This window comes from Myotis daubentonii, chromosome 13, assembly GCF_963259705.1.
Source record: "Myotis daubentonii chromosome 13, mMyoDau2.1, whole genome shotgun sequence".
Taxonomy (NCBI): Eukaryota; Metazoa; Chordata; class Mammalia; order Chiroptera; family Vespertilionidae; genus Myotis; species Myotis daubentonii.
Genome location: NC_081852.1, coordinates 24581871 through 24607740, shown reverse-complemented (window position 1 = coordinate 24607740; position 25870 = coordinate 24581871). Strand labels below are relative to the sequence as shown.

The 25870-nt window shown below is 37.5% G+C and overlaps 1 protein-coding gene across 1 annotated transcript in view; it reads right to left on the bottom strand.

Annotated features, from left to right (window-relative positions):
* CTNNA3 (catenin alpha 3) overlaps positions 1–25870 on the bottom strand; it is a 1315594-nt gene that overhangs the window by 1004221 nt on the left and 285503 nt on the right. Inside the window, exon 6 of the mRNA XM_059662570.1 lies at positions 4909–5172. Within this exon, the coding sequence (XP_059518553.1) occupies positions 4909–5172 (264 nt within the window). The remainder of the gene's footprint in view (positions 1–4908; positions 5173–25870) is intronic.

The following is a 25870-nucleotide window of genomic DNA, read 5'->3' as shown; positions in this document are numbered from 1 at the left end:
TGTCTCTCTTGTTCATCCAAAGGGGTAGCTAAATTTAAGGATTCTCACCTTTATGAAGGATCTCATATGACTTTCCTATTGGCAGTATATAGCCCTTGTCTTCTGCCTCAGTTCATGGTCTTTCAAATCCAAGCCACAGGCCATAATGAAAAAGAAATTCCCCATACCTCCCAGCACAATGCTGGCGCTAGCTTGCTAGCCTGGATTTCAGCTCTCTCCTTATCTGGCTGACCTCAAGTTTTCCTAATTCACCTGTTGGATTGTCCATGTATTTAAAAATATTTGATCCATTATTTTTAGTTATATTATTTTACTATATTTCTAGAAACCAAACCATTTTTTGAAAAGCACGTTGAAGTGCTCCTCGACATCAGTGATGCCTGTACTTCTCCAGTCCTAAATGCTGATCTGTTTAGTACAGGTCCCACTTCTCCTTCAGGTGAAAACATAAAAATATAAGGACTGTACTCTGCAAATTATTACTCTTAGCAAAGGGCAGCATATCTTGGCAGTTGCAGGGCATCTAAACTCAGGCTAGATGGCAACTGAGAGAAGAGAATTGTTCTCTCTTTGGGCTCCCTTATCACAAAAACGAATCTGAGCAGCATATCATTTAGACAGGTTTCTGGTGGCTTACCTCACTATAAGTTCATGTCCCAGTTAAAAGTTAGGTAAAGTAGAGCCACCCACCACAAGTATATGCACTGCCAGTTGGAGAAAGGAGGAAAAAAACAGGGGTAAAGGAAAAATGCACTTTGATCCAATATCACAAAATGACGTGCAGCATTCCTGTATCTATTCTTTCCTTCCTTCATTTACTCAGCAACATTCACAGAGCACTTACTATGTGCAGAGCGTTATTCTAGGTGTTGGAGATACAATAGTAAATAAATAGAGGGACCTAGTTAGTGTGGCTCAGTGGATAGAGCTGCGGCCTGCGAACTGACGGGTCCCAGGTTTATTCTGGTCAAGGGCACATACCTTGGTTGTAGGCTCCTCCCTGGCCCCGGGCCTGGTCAAGGTGCATGCAGGAGGCAACCAATCCTTATGTCTCTCTCACATCGATGTTTCTCTCTCTGTCTCTCCCCCTCCCACCCTTTCTAAAAATCAATGAAAAAATATCCTGGGGTGAAGATTAAAAATAAATAAATAAATATAGGAATGAGGACACATAAATGAATATATAAAAAAAGAAACATAAAAAATAAATATAACAGCTCTTTGGAAATGAGAAAACACTACAAAACTCCTTTGTCATTATCTTCTTTTTCACAAGATGATCTGGATAACTCTGTGGCCCATGATTACAACAGCTGCTTTTTCCCCACAGGAGAAAGCACATCTTGATAGATTTGGAGTTTCAAAGCAATTACACTGGCAAAGTTTCTTGCTTAAAAACATTTTGGGAATTCTGTTAATCTATAATTTAACATTTTTCAACCCTCACTCAGTCACAAATGCAGAAGGAACACCCTGTAATTCATATTAGCCTTTCCAATAAATCAATCACTTTAACCTGTCAAGTATTCTAATTCAACTTCTATTTTCTCCACCAATAAATCTCAGGCTTCATACCCACAACCAGGTGTGGGCCAGAATGAAAGAGCAAATGGAGCTGCGGCGTGGTATTTGTTGAGTAAGCACTCTGATACATTTCCACACCATAAACATGTAATGACACTTCCTCCCAACAGCGTATTTACTACATCAATTTATTTTAAGGTATTATATTTACAGAAGCAAGATAGAGCAAAGGTTACTTTGGATCTTTTACCAATACCGCTTCCTGTAAACAAAGAGAAGAGCAACCATTTAATTTACAAAATCATTTTAAAAGGCTAAATGCTCAATAAATTCTGCTTTACATAGTTCAGACAGCCTCGGCAGCTATTTGTAACTTGGATATAAAAATATGTACAAAATTCAAGCATTTGCACTAGCTTGGGCATGCCTAGCTTTGACTGAAACTGAATTCATTTCAAAGGTTGTTGAGACAGTATTAGAATTTCAGGGAAATATCTGTGGGACTCCCTCCTGCCTTGTCCTGAGAACTGAATCAGCCACATAGCTTGAGAAAAGGAAGACTCCATCCATCACCACTCCTATGCCCAGTCCCATTAACGCTGCAACCAACTATCTCATCTCTCTCTCTCTCTCTCTCTCTCTCTCTCTCTCTCTCTCTCTCTCTCTCTCTCTCTCTCTCTCTCTACCAGTTATGCAAGCATCCCCTGACACAATTCTGTGTAGCACTGTGAGAAATGATATACAAACCTGTATGTCCAGCCTAGGAAATTTCACCTCACTGTATTAGCCCCTTCTCAAATATAAACTACTTCTACTTAAATGACCCAGGTACAAAGTCCTTTTCACTAACAAGTCATTCTATCTTTTATACTTGGTTACATTTATAATTTAACTGATAGTTTAGAGAAACTAAGAATCTTAGCATAAATTGTGTTGAATTTTAATTAAGCCCCTTAAGTTCTATCAAAGAAAACTGAACATAGCACAGAAGATAGAACTATCTTCTGGAATCAGAGAGATGAGATTCACATCCCAGCTATGATCACTCACCAGCCTTCTGACTTAAGCAAGTTACATAACTTACGCAAGTCTCAGTTTTATTTTCTGTAAAAAATAAATTAAAATGCTTATCTTCTAGGGACTCTAATAATTAAATGACTAGCTATCAAAAAAAGTTACATTTTAATTTATGGGGGAACCTAACATTCAACTAGTACCACTGGTATAAAATTAGTAAAGAAACAGTCTTGCCCACAAGGAGTTTTCAATCTTATTATGAAGACAAAGTACGCATCTAAAGGACAAGTTTACTGAGTGCTCATTACACGGGGCAAACAAAAAGAAGATGGGGTCTTATTAAACAGTCTACCCTATTTAGACAAGAGTTCCTAAAATTTTCACATAGATGCTAATAATTGGGAATTTAATAAATTTTCACAATGATGTCAATAATTAGAAACTGAATAATGCTGGATTAGAAATGAAGTGACCTGTTTAAAAACATGTAACTAATGGAAAAGCATACAAAAAGGTTAGTCTAAATTTAAATAATATGTTTACCATGAAAGTAATAAAATTAAAAACATAGGAATTATATGTGTTTAGTTTAGTGTATCAGTAAAACTTAGTAATTTTAATCGGGTTGATTTCTTAATTATAGGAGAATCTGCCTCCAAATAGTCATCTCCACTAATGATTATGAGAGCTGAGATTTACTGGGCACTAATGAAGTCCCAGGCACGGCTCAAAGCATGTTTACATGTATTATTCTCACTGATTTTAACAATACTATGATTTATCCCCCTTTATTGGAGAGGAAACTAAGTCCAAGGAAACAACTTTCCTGAGGTCACATGGGTAGTAAGAACCACAGCTGAGATAGGAGCCAGGCGTTCATCACTAAGTGCTACTCAATGTTGCCCCCACTGAGCAGCTACATGTCTCACTTGGGTAGCTAATGATCCTTGACATCATGCTTTAATGTTGAAAATAAAGTTTGAGTTTCTGAGCTTCTTCTCAAAACTGGCTTCACCTATCATCAGTTCCCATCATAACCGATGAAGATTCATCCATCCAGTTGCCAAAACAAAACAAAACAACACCTTGTAATGATCTGTGGCAGACACAGAGGTGCAATGCCCATTCCCCTGCCAGGCAGGACTTGCCCAGCTGTGGGGAGTGAGGACAGCAGACGGGCCCTCAGCTATCACTTCCTTCAGTGTTTGACGGCTCCAGTAACTGAGAGGCAAAAGGCCTGGCTTTTCTGCCTGACAAGGGACACTTCAGAGCAACCTTCTCTCCAGAACTCCCTCTGACTGGTCCAGGCTTTGGGGGCGTAGAGTTCTTCCTCTGCTTAGTCTTGTTCTTCTCTTCCCTTTGCACATATTACTTCCTAATAACACCTTGCACCCCAAGCTCCATCTGGCGGGTGCTTCCGGAGACTCAGCCAAAACTCCCTTCCTCACACAGGTCACATTCATTCTGTCCAATCTAGTTGGCTCTCCTCACAGCATTTACAGATAACACCCTGGTCCAAACTAAAATTTGAGGTGGAATCAAGTGGTGATGTAAAGTGCAAGCCTGGAACCTCCTGCCTGGGGGAGACTGGAGCACGTAGCTGTCTGGAAGCTACTTTTCAGCTTCTCCCTTTATTCCCCTTTGGTCTGACACAGTCAGTGTAGTCTCAGCCTGTCACTCTTTTGCTTGAAACCTTACAATGAATCGCATTTAATCTGATGTAAAAGCCGAAATCAATAAAAGCCTTTCCAGCCCTTTATGACCTAACCCCACTGGGTCTCTGATCTCAGCATCTACTCATCGCCTCCCTCTCCGCACCAATCCCCCACTTCTGTCACCTAAACACTGGGCATGCCTTCAGGCCTCGGTTCTGGATCTCCACCTGCTGATTCTCTCACCTCCTTCAAATATTTGATAATATCTCACTTTCTCAATGTAACATTCTATGCAATTGACTTATCTATGTTTATTGTTTTTTGCCTTTTCCCCCTTTTAGAATGTGGATTGTCATCTATTACATCCCAAGCACAAAGTACACTAGTAATAATAAGTATTTGTGAAATGGATAAATCCTACATTTCCTAAGTAGATTTATAGAAAATAAAATCATCATTGCAATCTAATTACCAATCCCCAATTTAAATTCACGACTTCCTTGGCAGAGATGCAAAGGACTCAGAGGTCTACTGATGGAATATTTTCCTGCTAATCAATTCATTGGAACATACAAGAGGATGGTCGAGTCTGATTGGATTACTAGGTCTTTATTTACTCATGCTCTAAACTCCAGTACATGGATTTAAAAACCGCTTCTGTTTATTTTCATACTGGGACATCAAATCACACTTCACCTTTCTCTTGACTTACCTCAAGCTCATCAAGGGCACTTCCCAGGGTTGCTGCCTGAGGTTCCAGAGGGGCCAGCACATTCTGGATGCCTTGTGAAGCATTCGATATTACGTTGAGCGCATTCTGAATTTCTTCGCAAACTGTGTCCTTGCTGGCTTTGAGGGAAGCAACATCAGAATGCTCCAAACAAGCTGAACAAATTGAATGCAAGAGGGGGGAGTTCTCCTTCAATGAGGCCCGGGCGCCGGCTATTTCATCCCTCTGATTTGGAGACTTTAAGTCCTGAGGATGAAAATTAAAAGAGAGGTACCATATAATGAGCTATGGGAAAAAGAGTTATACAAAGAAGCTCTACTTTTCTGTCAATATACATGAAAAAGATCACAGACACTAAGAAGTCATCTATAAGTTAAAATCCAGGCCACCAATTATTTTTACCCTCCTTCAGAGTTAAAAATTCTATAGTAGGAAAGCTGGGACCATTAGCAAATAAAGGTCACAGTGATGCAGGTGTGTAATACCGAGCAGATCAGTCATTTCCTTACAAGTCAGAAAAATACTCTGGAGCTCACATTCTTAAGTGTATTATAAGAGAGCATGAATTAGAAGGATACTGATTACCTATTTCCGTAGACAGTGATGATTGCATTTAACCTTTTCATGAAAACGAAACCAATTCAGTCAAGATGTTAAGCTGAACCTCCGACCATTCTGCTCTTTTAGACTCTTTTCTTACTAATAAGTCAACCCTCTATCTTTCTTTCTTAGACATTTATTCAACGAATAGCTATTGAACGTTTAGCATATGCTGGCCCTTGTGCTACATGCGAAGCATACGGATATGAGCAATCCTACAGGGACCCTGTTCTGAAGCTTATGTTCTTCTTTGAGGGGAGGGATCCTATAGACACACAATGAAGTAGGTCAACAGTGCACAAGTCTATTTCAGGAAATGATGCATGCTATCAAGAAGAGACAAACGTAATGCATCATAGAGACTGATCTGAGAAGAGAAAGCTGCTTTCGCTTGGTGGTCACAGAAAATATTTCCATTATGATGACAGGTGCAGCGAACATAAATGAAAAGCATCCCAAGCAGTGGCAGAGCGGGGAGAGAAGTCCTATAAAAGTGACAGCTGGCCAAAACTCACTCAAGACACAGCCAAAACCCCTGGCAAGCACTACCTTAATTAAGTGACAAAGGTTAACCTCATTAGCGATGCCACAGGGATACCATGCACCCCTTGACACACTGTGACTTCTCCTCTCTAGTATTCTCTTTAAAAGCCCACAATCCCCGCCTAATCATAAGAAACACAATAAAGAAAACCACATTGGAGAAGATCCTGCATGAGACCCGGGCAGTATTCCTCAAGGCCGTTACGGTCACACCGAAAAAGGGCACTCACTCAGTAAAAAACTCTCACAGGCCAGAGGAGGCTGCGGAGACATGACAGTCAAACGCAATGTGGAACCCTGGATTGGACCCTGGAAAAGAAATAAGCTATTCGTGGATACACTGGTGAAGCCCACACAAACCTGAGTTACGTTAATAGTAATCCGTCAGTGTTAGTTTGTTCCTTGTGGCAAATCAAAGAGATTAACAAGGCAGGGAACCAGGGAAGCGTAGGTGGGAACTCCCTTGACCAAATCTGCAACTTTTCTGAAAATCTAAAAATATTAATATAAATAGAAAGCTTATTTTAAAGAAAACTAACTCAAGGGACCTTAACTATAGCTTATGCATTAAAAATTCATGATAAATATTTTCCCCATTTTAAAAACGAGAAAACGGGGGTTTAGAGAGTCTAAGTTCCTAAGCCAGTGACAGAGCTAGATGGCGGCATTTCTTATATCGGAACCGAAGTCAGTGTGACGGCTAAACCATGATCCCAACAACTATGCTGTATCTTTCCTGCACAGGAAGGAATTCCCTTATTTGCTATACAAGGACGAGGACTCGTATTTGTATAATGACAGTTTATAAAGTGCTTCTAGATCTTATCAATCATCACAACACCTTTAAAGCAGTAAGGCTGGGGTTATTAAGCACCACTTTAACTAAATAGGTATTTAGTGTAAGAAGACTCCGAGGCTGGTAAAAGAACTAAGCTCTAAACTTAAGTCTTTCAACTCACATGTTTTTTTTCCACCAGGCTCTGTTACCAAGGAATAATGTTGCCTGTAGTTAATAAATGGCTGTACTGCTATATTTTTAGTTCCTTCTTTTCTGAAAATAAAGGCTGTCTGCTACTTTACGCAGGCTTTGGGAGATATCAACTGATTTACAAGATGTGGGGAGGACAGTAAGAAGTAGCTGTCAACCCACTGTTCATACTAATTACCCAAGAAAAGACACTTTGTGGTTTTCTTCACTCGCTATGATTTCCCCTTATATTTCTGGTCTGAGTTCTAGTTTTATCTCTGTCATTAGCACCATGAGCTTGGTAATTCCTCTATTCTTTCAATGTCTGCTTTTCCATCTATAAAAATGGGAAAAATGATATTTTGCCAACAGAAGACGGAGTAAGTAGCATATCAGAAAACAAATGTAGCCTTTGCCAGTTTGGTTCAGTGGATAGAGCAATGGCCTGTGGACCAAAGGGTCCGGGGTTCAATTCCAGTCAAGGGTATGTCCCTCAGTTGCAGACTCCTCCCCAGCCTGAGCCCTAGTCAGGGTTCATGCAGGAGGCGACCAATCAGTGTGATTCTCTCACATCAATATTTCTCTCTGTCCTTCCCTCTCTCTTCCACTCTCTCTAAAAATCAATGGAAAAATATCCTCAGGTGAGGATTTTAAAAAAAAAGAAAGAAAAGAAAAGAAATATACTTGGAAAAAAGTAGACATAGAGAGAGTACAGAATTATTTTATTCCTTAAATTTATTAAGGAATACTGTCTTTGTCCTGTGATGGTCTTAGTGATTTTCATATTTTCCACATTTTTATATCACCACCTACATTTAGTTCAGTGAAACTTAGACAAATATTTACTGTTTTGAAAGGACAAGTAAATTACAGTTTTGAAAGGACGCACAACTCCTCAGAAGAATAACAATAAAAAGTATAAATATTCAGAAAGAGCTGAAGAAAAGTCTCTGCATATTACAGTATAATCAAAATGTATTACATAATTCCCTCTAAAGTGACCTACACATAACATATACTTCTTTATCTAGAATGGCATGGTCAACATTTAGGTAGTTTCTGAAAGAAGAAAGTCTGTGAACATATATTATTACAAAGAAAGCAAAAGTTAAAAATATTATTTCTTTTACTCTGATGGTGGCTATGTATATCTAACAGTAAATTATGGTGACTTTAATGCTGCAGGGACTTTGGAATTTAAAAACCAAATATATTTTTGGCTTTTGATCCTAAGCTTAATTATCTCTGCCCAAGGCAATTATAGGATCTTTAATGAGCACTGATACCAAAACAGTAAACTGCGATAAGAACAGTTTTAATGAACATAACAAAAATGATGTACTATGGCAGCTGGTGGGGGAAAGAAAGGCAGGTCATAGAGTTGAAGGTACGGAAAATACAGAAGGCAAGATCATTTCTCCTAAGGCACATCCCAAAGAACAAATTTAATGTAATAAGTAGGCACATAAACAAAAGGGGAATTAATAAATGCCAGCCTTCTAAATAAAAGGTTGTGGTGATGTTTGTTTTATTAATTTTAACTGATAATACCATGGTTCAAAGCTTCATATGTCTAAGTATGATAAAATCTTAAACCAGGTCAAAATGGGAATTAAATGATAGGGTTACTTAGGGATTTCTTTGGGTGGAGGAGTATAAAGAATTCAGCTCCTCAGTATTTATACTTATTTAATAACTTTTTTCCAGAAAGTAAAATCTCACATGAGATTTCTAAGTGAAGGGGACATTAAAGGCTTCTAGCTGATGAAGAAATACACAGATGGGATTAAAAAAGAAAGAAGAAGAACTCACAAGTCTGTGCAAGTGGATAGAAAATTAACATATGAGTTTTAACTCTGGCAATAGAACAAAATATATTTAGGGATTATCAATTTAAAAAAAATGGAGGGCTCTAAGCGATCGATTAATTAATTCAACTATTCATTCAACAAATATTGTTTGGCTCCCACTGCACATCAGACAGTTCACTAGATGTTAGAAATGCAAAGATAAAGAGCTTATAGATCAGAAGGGGAAACAAATTTATATGGGAGTTAAAATAGATGAAAGTCCCTCAGCTTGAGGAAATTAAAGAAAATGTATCAGAGGAGGTGAATCTTAAACTATAAGTAGGAGTTTTTCCTGTAAAAAAGGCAGAACAAAAAAACAGGCAAATAAAACAGCATGTGTGAAGACCTGAGGCAGGAGAGCAAAGAGCATGCAGACCACAGCAGGTGGCACCACAGCAAGTACAGGCATACCTTGGAGATACTGCAGTTGGGTTCCAAGATGAAGCGATAAAGTGAGTATCACAATACATTGAGTCACAGAAATTTTCTGGTTTCCCAGTGCACATAAAAGTTTTGTTTATTAAGTATTCAATAGTATTTTCTATATATATAAAAGCCTAAGCAACTGTTAAGACAGGATGACCTGATGACTGGCCGGTAGCTATGATGCACACTGACCACCAAGGGGCAGACGCTCACTGCAGGATCTGCCCCTTGGTGGTCAGTGCGCTCCCACAGCCAACCTCCAGCAGTCCCTTACCCCGGCTGGCTGGCCCCAATTGCCAGCCAGGCCGAGGGACCCCACCTGTGCACGAATTCATGCACCAGGCCTCTAGTATCTAATAAAACAATGTACATGACTTAATTTAAAAAAAAAAAAAAACCACTTTATTGCTAAAAAATACTAACCATCATCTGAGCCTTCATTGAGTGATAATCTTTTTGCTGGTGGAGGGTTTCACCTTAGTGTTGATGGCTGCTGACTTATCAGGGTGGTGGTTGCTAAAGTTGGGGTACCCTGGAAATTTCTTAAAATAAGATAACAATGAAGTTGCTGCATCAAGTGACACTTCCTTTCATGAAAGATTTCATGTGATACTGTTTGATAGCATTTTACCCACAGTAAATAAAACTTCTCTCAAAATTGGAGTTAATCTTCTCAAAGTCTGTACAACTTCATCAATTAAGTTTATGTAATATTCTAAATCCTTTGTCATCTTCACAACATCTTCACCAGAAGTAATCTTCACAGCATCTTCACCAGAAGAAGATTCCATCTCAAGAAATCACTTTATTTGCTCATCCATAAGAAGTAACTAACTCCTCATCCATTGAAGTTCTATCATGAGATTTCAGCAGTTCAGTGACATCTTCAGGCTCCACTTTTCATTCTGGTTCTCTTGCTATGTCCATCACTGCAGTAACTAGTTACTTCCTCAACTGAAGTCTTGAACCCCTCAACGTTATCCAGGAGGTTTGGAATCAACTTCTTCCAAATCAAGCTCTTGATATTTTAACCTCTTCCCATTAATAACAAATATTCCTCATGGCATCTAGAATGGTGAATCCTCCTTTCCAGAAATTTTTCAATTTACTTTACTCAGATCCATCAGAGGAGGCACTGTCTATGGCAGTTACAGCCTTCCAAAATGTATGTCTTAAATAATAAGACATGAAAGTAAAAATTACTCCTTGATCCATGGGTTGTAGAATGAATGTTGTGTTAGCAGGCATGAAAACAACAATAAATCTCATACATCTCCATCAGAACTCTTGGGTGACCAGGTGTGTTATCACTGAGGAATAATATTTTGAATCTTTTCCCCTAAGCAGATCTCAACAATGAGCATAAAATATTCAGGAAACCATGTGGCACACCTGTGCTGTTATCCAGGAATTGTTGTTCCGTTTATAAAACACGGGTAGAGCAGATTTAGCGTACTTCTTCATGCCCCAGGGTTTGGGAATAGCAAATTGCCATAGGCTTCAACTTAAAGTCACCAGCTGCATCAGGCCCTCACAAGAGAGTCGGCCTCTCCTTCGAGGCTTTGAAGCATTACCTTCTGCTCTATAGCTATGCAAGTCCACTATAAGGCTGTTTTATGTATATTGATAATTTGTTGTTAGTGTAGCCACCTGCATTAATTGCCTTACCTAGATTTTCTGGGCAACTTGCTGCAGTTTCTACATCAGCACTTGCTGCTTCACCTTGTTATTGGCAACGGCTTCTTTACTTAAGCTTCATGAACCCACCTCTACTAGCTTCAAACTTTGCTTCTGCAGCTTCTTTACTTCTCTCATCCTTCACAGAACTGAAGAGAGTTAGGGCCTTGCTCTGGATGAGGCTTTGGCTTAAGGGAAGGTTGTGGCTGGTTTGATCTTATCTCCAGGCCACAAAAACTTTCTCCATGTCAACAATAAGGCTGTTTCACATTCTTATCATTGGTGTGCTCACTGGAGCAGCACCTTAAATTTCCTTCAAGAACTCCTCCTTTACATTAACATCTTGGCTGTTTGGCGCAAGGGGCCTAGTTTTTGGTATTATCTCAGCTTTCAACATGCCTTCCTCACTGAATTTAATCATTTCTAGCTTTTGATTGAAAGTGAGAGATGTGTAACTTTTTCTGTCACTTGAACATTTAGAAGCCATTGTAGAGTTATTAATTGACCTAATTTCACTATTGTTGTGTTGCAGGGAATAGGGCGGCCCGAGGAGAGGAAGCAAGACTGGGACAGCCCATAGGTGAAGCACAACATTTATTAAGTTCATCAACTTGTATGGGTGATATTTGTGATGTCCCCAAACAATTGCAATAGTCACATCAAAGATAACTGACCACAAATCTCTATAAGAAATATAATAATGATGAAAACGTTTGAAATATTGTGAGAATTATTAAAAAGTGGCAGAGAATGGATGATCCTGGACAGTATTATGCTGAGTAAAATAAGCCAGTCAGAGGAAAATAAGTATCACACGATCTTACTCATATGTGGAATCTAATGAACCAAATAAACTGATGATCAAAAATAGACCCAGAATCATAGAAGCATGAACAGACTGTCAAAACTCAGGGGGAAGGCAGGGGAGGATGGGTGGAAAGAGATCAATTAATGCACTTGTATGCATATATGCATAACCAGTGGACACAGACAACAGGGTGGTGAGAGCCTGGGTTGGGCGGGAGGGGGAGGGGGAAGAGAGGATGGGAGAGGGCTAGAAGATGTTAATGAGGGGAAAAAGGAGGACCTATGTAATACTTTCAAAAATTAACATTAAAAAAAAATGTGACAGAGACACAAAGTGAGCAAATGCTTTTGAAAAATGGTGCTGATAGACTTGCTTAAAGCAGGGTTGCCAGAAAACTTCAGTTTGTAAAAAATACCATAGCTATGAAGCACAAGAGTGACTCTCAATCAAGCAAGGTATTCCTGTACAGGAGACCTAAGTAATAATGGAGATGAATCCAGCTAGAAAGGTAAGCAGGAGATTCCTCATGTGTCCTGCTAAAGAACTGTGAGAGCAATAAGCTCAGATGTGTATTTTCAAAGGTTACTCTAGCAATCACCTTTGAGTAGATAAAAGAGAATGAAATTTACCTGAGTACTGGATAAATTTCATTCTCTTTCATCTACTCAATGAAGACGTGGCACATATACACATGAAATGCTATTCAGCCATAAGGAAGGATGAAATACTACCACTTGCAACAACATGGATAGACCTTGAGAATATTACGCTGAGCTAAATAAGTCAGATGGAAAAGGACAAGAACCACATGATTTTTCTTATATGTGTGTATAAAACAGCAGTGTGGTGGTTGCCAGAGGGAAGGGGGGAGGAAAAGGAAGTCCTACTCTATGGTGATGTAAGATTTCACTTGGGGTGATAGGCACATGGTGCAATATACAGATCTTGTAACATAGAAACCCACACTGAAAGCTATATGATCATGTTGACCAATGTCACCTCCATATATTTAATTTAAAAAATAAAAATAAGGAGAATGAAATGGCAGTCATGGAGATCAGGGAATAATCCACACAACAATGGGTGCTTGAATGCTGAATACAATGGCCAGACTGCAGTAGAATGAATCCAGGAATATTTTGGAGATGAAAATAGTAAAACTGACATTTAGATTTAAAGAGAGAGTGTTTAGAAGCATCTAGAAAATTGTTTCAGCAATTGTGTACATAGTGGTGCATTCATCAAGATGGGGAATACAGAATAAGTAATGTGTTTGGAAGAGAAAGGTGAAATACATTTTGTCATCTGCCAAATGTAAAATGCCAGCATAATATTCAAAGGAAAATACTCTACACATGGATCTAGAACTGAGAGAGTCAGAGCTATAAGTAGAGATTTGTGAATCACCAACCCATAGTGCAAAAGCCACAGGGCCTTCACCCTGGAGGAATGTTACAGTAAAAAGAATTTAGAAATCAGCACAAATTATTTATTGAGAATATGAGCCTGATAATTTTCTAGCCCCAAAGGCCAAATTTACATTGTAAATCACCACGAAGAATATAAAAAATACTAAACTCTCAAAAAACCAACAAGCAAGCAAAAAAGCACATTCAAACCCTAAAGCTTAGGACTTGAATTACTGTGAGTATTTATGGCCAACATACTTTAAGAAAAGAAAATTACAGGTATTGTTTTTTTAAACCAGTTTGGAAAGACAGAATGATTTCTATATCAAGGAGTTAAAAATATGGGATCTGTTCACCTTGAGAAAGGGAAATTTATATTGGAGGACACACTATAATAAAAAAAAATCTTAAAATCAGGAATAAATTTGACAAGTTGTTAATGAGCTTTTTTTTTACTAAATCTAGAAACAGCAGATTGAGAAAGTAGCATTTTAGATTTGAGTGGAATAAATGGAAAATATATTTGTTCCTACGGCTGTCTCCCTCACTTCATTATAGTTCCCATAAATGCAATCACTATAGCTTACTTATGTTAATCCCATTATCTGGTATTATATGGCTCATATTAAAAGCTTAATTCGTTGTGTGTTTTTTTAAGAAACAATTAGACAAATGAATAAGAAGGGGGATTTAGGCTCAGAATAAGTAAAATATGTGGATATGATTAATCTAGGAAATGAAATTTGTGGAAAACATATGTAATCTAGGGACTTTGGGCAAAGCTGTGCCTGACAATGCCATGGAAAGCTAAAGAGTAAAATTAAACTACACTTCTCTTTACATTAAATGTTAGTGAAGCCATTAAAACAACTATTTTGGAAAACTAATAGTATCTATTGAAACTGAGTTTGTATATACCACACAAGCCCGCTCTTCCACTCCTAGGAGAGGATCTGCACGAGTGGAAATGTGCCCATATGTTCATTAACAGACATATGCAAAAATGTTCATAGAAGCATTCTTGGTAATAACTCCAAATTGGAAACAACCCAAAATAAGGAGAATGAACAAATGCAGCTCCGTGCAACCACATGAACTATGAAATGGAAAACACCGAACGGACACCAGAGAGTACGTATGGTTTGATTCCATCTGTATAAAGTCTGACTCAAGCAAAGCTAATCTATGGCTTCAAAAATCATAAATGGGGTTACTCTTGAGGGGTGATTAGGGACCAGAAAGGGGCATAAGAGGTATTTTGGATTCTGGTAATTGTCTGTTTCTTGCTCTGGGTGCTGGTTAGTTACATGGGTGTATATTAAGCTTGGAAAAAAATCATTGACTGTGTGCTTACAAAGCTGTGCAAGTTTCTGACTGTATCTTCTACTTCAATAAAAAAGTTTACATAAAATAAAACAAACCAAAATGTTAGCAAAGCCAAGCAAATATTCACAGTTCATGACTTCTCGTAAAGAACACTGGTATAAATGGGCTGTGGACCTGCCCTGGTGCCATATTCCCCATGATATTAAAGGAAGGATGAGAACATTGGATAAACTGTCCATCTGCAAGTATCTTCTACCCACTTTAAGGGCTTTTATTTAAAAGGGGAAAGAAAAACATCCAAATGTTTGTGAAATAAAAGTAAGAAAAGAAAGCTTCCCCCAGCCTGGCCATCGGAAAAGGCAGAGCTAAAGGATTTTCACAGAAAGTGATTCCCTGCGCCCTTGAACAAACCCTCGCTTCAGAGAGTCAGAGAAAAGTTCCTTACTAAGCTACATCCCTGCGGAGGGGAACAGTTCAGCAGATACTCTGCTCAACAAAGCAGAACAACATGCAAAGGACCGAGTTTCCCTTCCAGGTGTCTCAGCGAGGTTTCTGGAGCTGACAAAACCACTCTGGTAGGGGGAGGAAGGCAGCTGACAACGAGCAGTTTTGTTTTCTTATGACTAAGAAGATGTACAGCAGAAAAGCCCCACGGATACTCTGCTATTTGGACTGCATCCCTGGTTGGCTTCTATCCCCGCTCTTCTCTCTGCCAAGATGCTGCCTGCTAACTGCTTCGCTGGTCACTGGGCAGCTTCGTGTTCTATCGGAAAACAAAATAGTGCAAACACCTGCTAATTGAAATGTTTTTCTCCAGCATAAATTAGGAAGTGGAATACTTAGTGTTCACTGAGCTGAGGGATAGAAGATGGTGAAACAAGAGGAGACTGTACAGATAAAAAGAAAGTTTGGAGAGAAAAAATAAAGATTGAAAAAAACTGCAAAGATTTTACAATCGAAACTTTATTAAGCTGCGATATCCCTTCCCGAGTGGAATAGCTCAGCAAGGCCTTTACTGCTTTTCTTCCTTTATTTCCCACTTCCCATTTCATATTAAAAGCACAAACTCAATAAAGGAGAAAATAAAAAGGATTCTTCAAATTCAAATAGAAAACTAAGAAACTATATAATAATAATATTAAGATATCTCCAAGGTATGAATTCTGGGCTATTGATGTATATCTTGGGTAGGTGAAATACACCAAAGTGAGTATTTATAACTCCAAGGAAACCTCCTAGGAAAACATTATTACTTAATGTTTTCTACTGCAGACTATCGTGTCAGTCAAGAAAATGTATATATAAATTTAAGTATGCACTATGCTCATTTTCTACCCATCTGAAGCAAATACAATATGTATCACATCAGTCTATTATCTACACTGAATTTATATCTAAAAAAATACACTCTATCTGAAGTCATCTACCATCCGACTAAAGTAAAAGGAATAAATGGGACAAGAGAAAAATGATGAGCTATTTCAGCAAGACCCAGTTGCTGTACTTCATGCTTCCCTCCCATTTGTGTGTATATTTCATCACTCAATCTAACAAAATTCAAATATCCATAAATCAGAAAACTTTTCATCTCAAGTGTAGATTAATTAACACCTATGCGTGTTACATTGGATTTTAACACCTAGTTTAAAAAAAAAGAAAGAAATATCATTATCCTCACAATTTCTTCATTTTTAAGCTTCTGTGACTCAGAGAAATAGACCACCCTTTCTCATTCTGGTGCATCTCAGAAAGCAAAAAGTATGTTCATGCAACTTAATTAATAATACCTTCGATACATGTAGTGGTTTATCCTGTTTAATATGTTTCCAGTCATTCTTTCACAAGGAATCCCATGAGGAGATATGAAAAGTGATATGATTGCTAATTGTTGAAAGAGGAAAAGGACATGTGTCCAAAGGCAGACAAGATTAATAAACAGTGGTGGGTTCATTGTGTTTAAGAAAGTCAACATTTGCTGCACAGATATTGTGCTTCTGACACTCATTCTGTATTCACTTTCTCATTTAATGGTTCAGCCAAAAATAGGATCTTGGGTTGGCTCCTGTCTTAATAGTCTTTCTACCTACCACTATTTGTGTTGTTGTCAGTAGCTTCATCATCTACTCCCAAACTCTGTCAAAGGACTTTCCTACTAGCCTCCGGTTCTATGGTGGCCCAACACAGAATAAGTATGTCAGGCATGTCTTCATGATGAATACTTGTCACACCAAATTCAACTCAGAAACATACTCCTTGATTCAGTTTCAGAACAAGACTGATAAGAAAACCACAGGCCAAAAGTATAAGACACAAAATTAAAGTGTGATGTCCAAGGTACATGAAGAAAGAGTGAAATTATGAGTATCATCTGGACTATTTCAATCTCTTTCTGATAAAGGAAACATTCTAAATTTGGCATCTGAATAATGATAGTTTAATGGTTGCTCTTTCCAGAGGGAGGGAAAGAACTATTTGATTTTTTTTGTCTAATTCAACAAGCTTGAAACACCAGTTTTAAGGTTTGACTTTAAAGCTAAGGCTATAAACGCAGCTGTTTATTCTAAGAAGGAAGTAAGAAAATGCTAGCTGTAAGTTAATAGGGAGTGGTGAGGCCCTCATACGCTATAGAGTGTCTGCTCCATTTAAAAAACTTCAATTCCAAAATGGTCAAAAAAAGAATTTCTGACCTCTGCTCTAAAGCATTAGCACAGATGTTTCTGTGAGACTTGTGAATGCAGTCTCCATGCCTTAAATGCATACCATATGTGTATCTGACCTTGGAAGGGATTGGAAAGGTAGATAATGCATGCCCCTGGGCCTGAGGAGCCTTCCAAAAACAAAGAGGAGTGAGGCAAATGCTGAGCAACTCTAAGGCAGAGAGTCCGTCTCATAATGGAAAGAGCATGAGCCATGGGGTTAGAATCCCAGCACAAAAACACTCCGATAGCAGGAGATTCTGAGTAGAGTAATTAACCTTACTTCAGCTACAAAATTAGAACAGTAATTCCTATCTTATAGTGTGTTAATGAGGTTAAATGATTTAATGTGAAACATTTTTCCAGCATTTCTTACTTGACCTTTCTCTATAGAGCAAACTATTGGCCAATTAAAATGTTTTCCCCTGTCGTCTTAAAGGACACTGAATACCAAATTGCAATTGATAGACATTTAACTCTCTTTTGAGCTCCTGGTGCATAACTCACGTTGGGTCTCAGACATGTCCAAAATTGAACCCATTGCCTTTCTTACACACATCCCCAAATATTTTTCTCCTCCCACATTCTCAGACCTCAATATCCGGCTGACAGCAAAAACCTGGAGGGATACTCTGACTCTTCCATTCCCTCATCTCCATCATTTAGTAAGATCTGGTATTCTACTCATTAAATACTTCCACAATATATAAACTTGTTCTCACCACCAATACTAGTCCAGAGGAAAAATTATTAGGGCTAAAACTTAAAGAAGTGGTTGTGAATACAGAGGAAGAGAACAAATTAGAGATATTTAACAAGAGACAGAACTTTATGACTAGTGCAATCTTTTCTCTACCATCAGAGGAGTCTCTCTAAAATTCAAATATCACTCCCCAATTTAAAATTTCCAAGTGACTGCTAATCCACACATAATAAAGCTCGTAGTGTTTATTATACACCAGCATGGTCTGATTCCAGCTTTACTCTGCAATCTCACTTCCACCAGTTCTCTCACAGGAACCCCTTTCTCCTGCTACATAGAATCACATAAGGTTGTACACTTGCCTTTGCATGAATATGTTCCAGTCTCTCCTCACATATCCTGGTAATTGTCTATTCATCCTTCAAGACATCTTGGATTCTCATGTTCTGTTGCCCACAGATGTGATCATGTGCTCCAATAAGTGCTTAAACAGCACTGATGTAGCACATAGCAAGCCATTACCCTTTGCTATAGCTATTCATTGACACATCTGTCTCTCACCAAACTGATATCTTAATTCTTTCATCCCCTGGGCCTTATACAGGAGCTGGTACAGAGTGACCGAAATGAATTAATAACAGCATTTTGAAGACATCAGAAAATTTTGAGGGTGACTGCTATAAAATACTGCCCATTTCCATGAGATAAAAACTCTAATTTTTGAAAAGGAAATCACAATGACAAAAAATTAAGATATCCTCAGTCTAGAATGCAAATGCTCTTCTGTAACTGTGTTCCCAATTAAGCTAACTAGAATTGCCTCTGAAATATTCTTTAAAGTGTTCTGGTTTAGCCTCTTCTAGAAACCTGGTGATGACAGTTTTAGCACTTATATGCAAGTGTGCCATTCAGGGCTTTTTGCTATGCATCTCAGGCTGGTCTAGAAAATATCTAATTTCTAAATACATTCAAGAAATAAAAGGCATCCAAATTGGAAAAGAGGAAGTAAAACTGTCCTTATTTGCAGACGACATGATATTATACATACAAAACCCTAGAGATTCCATCAAAAAGCTACTAGACTTAATACATGAATTTGGCAATGTAGCAGGATACAAAATTAACCCCAAGAAATCTGAGGCATTTCTATACACCAATAGTGAACTTTCAGAAAGAGAGATTATAAAAACAATCCCGTTTACCATTGCACCGAAAAAACTAAGCTACCTAGGAATAAACTTAACTAAAGAGGTAAAAGACCTCTACTCAGAAAACTACAGGACGTTAAAAAAAGACATAGAGGAAGACATAAACAGATGGAAGAACATACCGTGTTCATGGATTGGTAGAATCAACATCATTAAAATGTCCATACTACCCAAAGCAATCTATAAATTCAACGCACTCCCCATTAAAGTACCAACAGCATACTTCAGAGATCTAGAACGAACTTTCCAAAAATTCATCTGGAATAAAAGAAGACCCCGAATAGCTGCAGCAATCCTGAAAAAGAACAAAGTAGGTGGGATCTCAATACCAGATATCAAGTTGTATTACAAAGCCACTGTTCTCAAAACTGCCTGGTACTGGCACAAGAATAGGCATATAGATCAATGGAATAGAATAGAGAGCCCAGAAATCGGCCCGAACCAATATGCTCAATTAATATTTGACAAAGGAGGCAAGAACATACAATGGAGCCAAGATAGTCTCTTCAATAAATGGTGTTGGGAAAATTGGACAGATATATGCAAGAAAATGAAACTAGACCACCAACTTACACCATACACAAAAATAAACTCAAAATGGATAAAGGACTTAAATGTACGACAGGAAACCATAAAAATTCTAGAAGAATCCAAAGGCAAGAAAATCTCAGACATATGCCGAAGCAATTTCTTCACTGATACAGCTCCTAGGGCACTTGAAACTAAAGAAAAAATGAACAAATGGGACTACATCAAAATAAAAAGCTTCTGCACAGCAAAAGAAACCATCAACAAAACAACGAGAAAACCCACTGTGTGGGAAAACATATTTGCCAATGACATATCTGATAAGGGCCTAATCTCCAAAATTTATAGGGAACTCATACAACTTAACAAAAGGAAGATAAACAATCCAATCAAAAAATGGGCAAAGGACCTAAATAGACACCTTTCAAAAGAGGACATTCAGAAAGCCAAGAGACATATGAAAACATGCTCAAAGTCACTAATCATCCGAGAGATGCAAATCAAAACAGCAATGAGGTACCATCTCACACCTGTCAGACTGGCTATCATCAACAAATCCACAAACGACAAGTGCTGGAGAGGATGTGGAGAAAAAGGAACACTTGTGCACTGCTGGTGGGAATGCAGACTGGTGCAGCCACTATGGAAGACAGTATGGAGTTTCCTTAAAAAACTGAAAATGGAACTCCCATTTGACCCTGTGATCCCACTTCTAGGAATATATCCCAAGAAACCAGAAACACCAATCAGAAAGGATATATGCACCCCTATGTTCATAGCAGCACAATTCACCATAGCTAAGATCTGGAAACAGCCTAAGTGCCCATCAGTAGATGAATGGATTAGAAAACTGTGGTACATCTACACGATGGAATACTATGCTGCTCTAAAAAGGAAGGAACTCTTACCATTTGCAACGTCATGGATGGAACTGGAGAGCATTATGCTAAGTGAAATAAGCCAGTCAATAAAGGAAAAATACCACATGATCTCACTCATTCATGGACAATAGAGACCATTCTAAACTTTTGAACAATAATAGATACAGAGGCAGAGCTGCCTCAAACAGATTGTCAAACTGCAGCGGGAAGGCCGGGGAGGGTTGGGGGGCAGGAGGTAGGGGGGTAAGAGATCAACTAAAGGACTTGTATGCATGCATATAAGCATAACCAATGGACATAAGACACTGGGGGATAGGGGAGGCTAGGGGACTGTCTAGGGCGGGGGGATAAAATGGATACATATGTAATACCCTTTGTAATACTTTAAGCAATAAAATAAAAAAAATAAAAAATAAAAAAAAATAAAAAAAAATAAATACATTCCCCAGCGCAAAGCAAGACCTCGAGCAGAAAGAAGTTAAGGATGTCCCATATTCAACATGCTTTTCAGAAAGTTAGTACATTTATCAATAATCAGATCCACCTGATTGAGGAAAAGAGAAACAACTTAGGATAACAATCCTATCAAGTTTTAAGCGTTCTGAGGTGCAAACAAGTTATTCTTACAGTGCATTGAACCAAGCACTATGAGAAAATACAAACAGAAAGAAAATAAGCACACACTTTGATGTTCTCTGCTCTCTGGAAATTGTTAAGTAATAATGCACTAAAGTAAATAAAATTGGTGGATAAATCAGAATTATTAAAGGAGTTAGATGGAAAAGCATAAGGAGGTTAAGGGATGCTTCCTAGAAAGGCAGCTGAGCGTTTCAAAAAGCACCAGGTAAAAGAGAGCCCCCACGACTGTCATTAAAAGTCAGATGGCCCTCTACTGGCATCTCAAACATAACGTACTGGAACCTGAGCTCTGAGAGTGCCCCTTACCCCCCACCCCCCAGTCTTCGCCGGTTCATACATAGCAATTCCACCAGTTGTCCAGGCCAAAAACTTTGCTGTCCTCCGTCACTTCTCTTTCTTTCGAATCTCACATCTAGTCTGTCAGCAAATCCTATCACTTTTACCCTCATTTATCCAGAATTTGACCTCTTATCACCTCTAGCAAGTTATGGTGTCACCGCTTTGATCAAACCATTCAACAAATCTCTCTGACCTCATCCCTGATCTTTTCTTGTTCACTGTGATCCAGCCTCAGGCACCTCCTTGCTGTTTCTCTAAAAACAGGCATGTCCCTACCTTAGGCCATCACATTGGTTGGCACACTCTTCTAGATCCATGACTGGCTCACTTGCTCACTTTTTTTTTTTTTTTTTTTGAGTCTTTACTCAAAAATGAACTTTTCAGTGAGGGCTCCTTTAGCCATCCTATCTAAAAGTCCAACCAATAATTCCACATTCAATATGCCATATACCCTAACCCTGCTTTCTCTTTTCCTTACTATTTATCACCAACATACTTTATATTATAATTATGTATTATGTTTGCTTTATGTCTTCTCCAATGGAATGTAAACTTCATGAGGACAAATGAAAGATACTTGATAAATATCTATCTAATGAATGAATGTACATCAAGCCAAAATAAAAATTTATCATTTGAAACATCTTACTGGTCACACATACAAAAATTTATCCTATCTCATATGGGGGCAAAGTACTAGAACAGTGTCTAGTCCTATCTGAGAAAATACACAGCACAAAACTTCTTGTCCCCTTTTATCTCTCATTCCAGAGACAGATCTTAGAACAAGTTCACCTGTACACCTTAGGACTCACTTATGAGTTTGACTTAGGTCACATGTCATGCTTACCAGAAGACAGATAGAACGCTTCTGAATTCAAAATATAACAGCTATAGTTAAAAAGGCAACTTCTGTGCCTGCCTAGTATAAGGTAAGTTGTATTTAAAACCCAGATCTCTAATTAACAAAGATTTTTGCCTTACTCAAGAATTACATACTGAGCATGAAATGTCCATGTGCAGAGTATTTACTGTTTAGATTTTGCCAACTTAAATTCTTGTGTCTTCTGGAATGGCTATAGTCCACCCCGGTGCATAAAATAAATTAGCATTCTTGCACTCTGGAGAAAAGTATGTGTTTAGCACCAAATGGAATCAGCAGATGACTAAATACTCTTTTTTTCCTCTGCCTTGTTTCTATCATAAATACAACAGATGCAAAATGCTGGAATGCAGAAAACTCCCAGAAGGTTGGTGTTTTCCTCTAATGCAGAAATAAAGCATTCAAAAATTCATTCCATATTTGCATACCAGAGTCAATGAGAATGCCTTCATTTCTTTACTGCCATCAAGATGATTTTATGGCTATATCACAAAGGTCTGTATAGTCCGGATGAAGCATAAGGCTACCTTTGATGTTAAATATCACTAAATATCTTATAAATTTATAGCAGTGGTCATTCCAATCCATGATAAACTATTGCCACATAAATGATTTAGAGTTACTACAGTTTACACTAAACCTTGATCACTATCCAAACCCATGGGCCATTCAAAGGCATGAGACACAGATCTCTAAAACATTAGTTAATAAGGACTATTTCTACAGTAAGTATGAAAAAAATCCTCCTAGGAAGACCTAGTTCTCTTCAATATAACCTCTTTTAAAAGCATAATGTACAAGGAAAATGACAGTACATCACCCTTGGTCTAATTGTTCAGCTATGTTCCTTAAGATTCTCTAGCTTCTACCACCCCAATTTAAGTTGAATTTTCATTCCTATTTTTATTCACTGTTGGATTTGTAAGAAATGCATACTCAGAGACATTCAATTTCAGTGAAAAAAGACAAAAATGTTCTTCAACCTGACAAAGGGAATCTATGTAAAACCCATGCTAAGATCAAACTCAATGATGAAAGACTAAAGGCTTTCTCTCTATGATCAGGAATAAGGCAAGCATGTCCTCTTTCACTTTTATTCAGTGTTGTACTAGAAGTTCTAGTCAGACAATTTAAGGAAGAAAAATAAATAAACAGGATTCAGATTGGGGAGGAAGAAGTAAAACTATCTCTGTTTGAAAATAACATGACCTAGAATATAGAAAATTCTAAGAAATTCACCAAAAAAAATACTATTAGAACTAATAAACAAGATCAGCAAAGTTGTAGGATGCAATATCAATATTGGAAAAATCAGTGGTATATCTATACACTTGCAGTGAATGATCTGAAAATAAAATTAAGGAAACTATTCTACAATTGTATAAAAAATAAAATGCCTAGTAATAAATTTAATAAAAGTGGCATAAGACTTCTACACTGAAAATTACAAAACATCATTAAAAGAAATTTTAAAAGACTTAAATAACTAAAATGACTTTCCATATCATAGACTAGAAGACTTAATATTGTTATGATGGCAATATTCCCCCAAATTGGACTACAAATTCAGTGTAATTTCTATCAAAATGCCAGCTGTGTTTTTACAGAGATTGACAAGATGAACCTAAAACTCTCATGGAGATATGAATATGACCTCAGAATGAATAAAACAATTTTTAAAAGGAACAAAGTTAGAGTACTCAAAATTTCCAATTTCAAAACTTAATAAAAAGCTACAAAAAGTGTGTTAGTGGCATAAGGATAGACATATAGATCAATGGAACAGAAATGAGAGTCCAAAACTAAACCCGTAAATTTATGGTCAATTGATTTTCATCAAGGACACCAAAACAACTCAATAGATAAAGAATAATCCTTTCAATAAATGATTCTAGGGAAACTGGATATTTATATACAGAAAAAAGACTGTTGCTTCATAACATATATAAAAATTAACTCAAAATGGATCACATAGAAGTAAATTTTTACAACCTTGAATTAGACAGTGATTTCTTAGGTATGACAACAAAAACACAAATAATAAAAGAAAAAGTACATATATTAGACTTCATCAAAACTTTTGCATTAAAGGATATCATTAAGAAGATAAAAAAAAGCAACACAGAGAATAGTAGAAAACTTTTGCAAATCATGTATGTGTTAAAGGTTATGCTTCTAAAATATATAAAGAACTATAAAAAATCAATAGTAAAAAGATAATCCAATTAAAAGTGGGAAAGGATCTGAATAGGCATCCCTCCAAATCAGATATACAGATGGCCAACAAGCACATGAAAGATGCTCAACATCATTAGCCATCAGGAAAATGCAAATAAAACCATAGTGAGATAGCACTTCACCCCAACTAGGATGGCTATGATCAAAAGGAGAGGATAACAAGTGTTGGCAAGGGTTTTAAATGAAAACAGAGCTTTCACACATTTCTAGGAGAAGTGTAAAATGGTGCAGCCACTTTGGAAAGCGTCTGGCAGTTCCTCAAAATGTTAGTCATAGAGTTACCATATGGCCCAGCAATTCCTCTCCTCAATTCATACTCAAGAAAAATGAAAATATATGTCCACATAAATACTTATACATGGGTGTTCATGGCGGCATTATTCATGATAGCCAACAATTGTAAACCCCAATGTCCATCAACTAATGAATGGAGAAATAAAATGGAGTATATCTACATAATGAAGTATTGTCAATAAAAAAATAAAGTACTGATACATGGTACAAGATGGATGAATCTTGAAAAGTTAATGCTAAGTCAAAGAAACCAGTCACAAAAGACAACACTGTATGATTTCATTTATATGAAATGTCCCACATAGACAATTCTATAGACAGAAACTAGATTAGTGGTTCCTTGGGCAGGGGTGTGAGGAAAACAACTACTAATGGGTACAGGGTTCCTTTGGAAGTAATGAAATTATTCTAAAATTAGACTAACCATTGCACAACTCTACAACTATACTAAAAACTACTGAATTATGCACTTTAAATTGTACATATTTAATAATCCTGTTTTAATGCCACTCTTGTATTCAAAGTCTTTATGGAGCTTTTGCTGGCATTAGCAGAGTTTAACATTTTTCTGCTGTGAAGTAAGTTTGGAGGAAATGCAATCAATATCCAATAACAAAATCATGTTACAATTTGGGGTATTGTTATCCTGTCTTCATTAGCTTGAAATTGATAGGTCTCTGTAGTTGACCATAGATTTTTTTTTCCAGATTCTTTGACAAGCTCTTTCAACTAAAACAATCATCAAAATTTTAAAAATCCTAAAATTTATATGGAAAATAAGTGCTGGATCAAGAAGGTGAGGTGTTCACAAAGAAGTAAACACAGAACAGCACCAACGTGGTATTCCATGTCTGAATTTTATTTTTTTTAAGTTGTGATGCTCTTCTTTCTGTGTGATTGTGGGATCGAAGTCTATACCTGACTGCTCT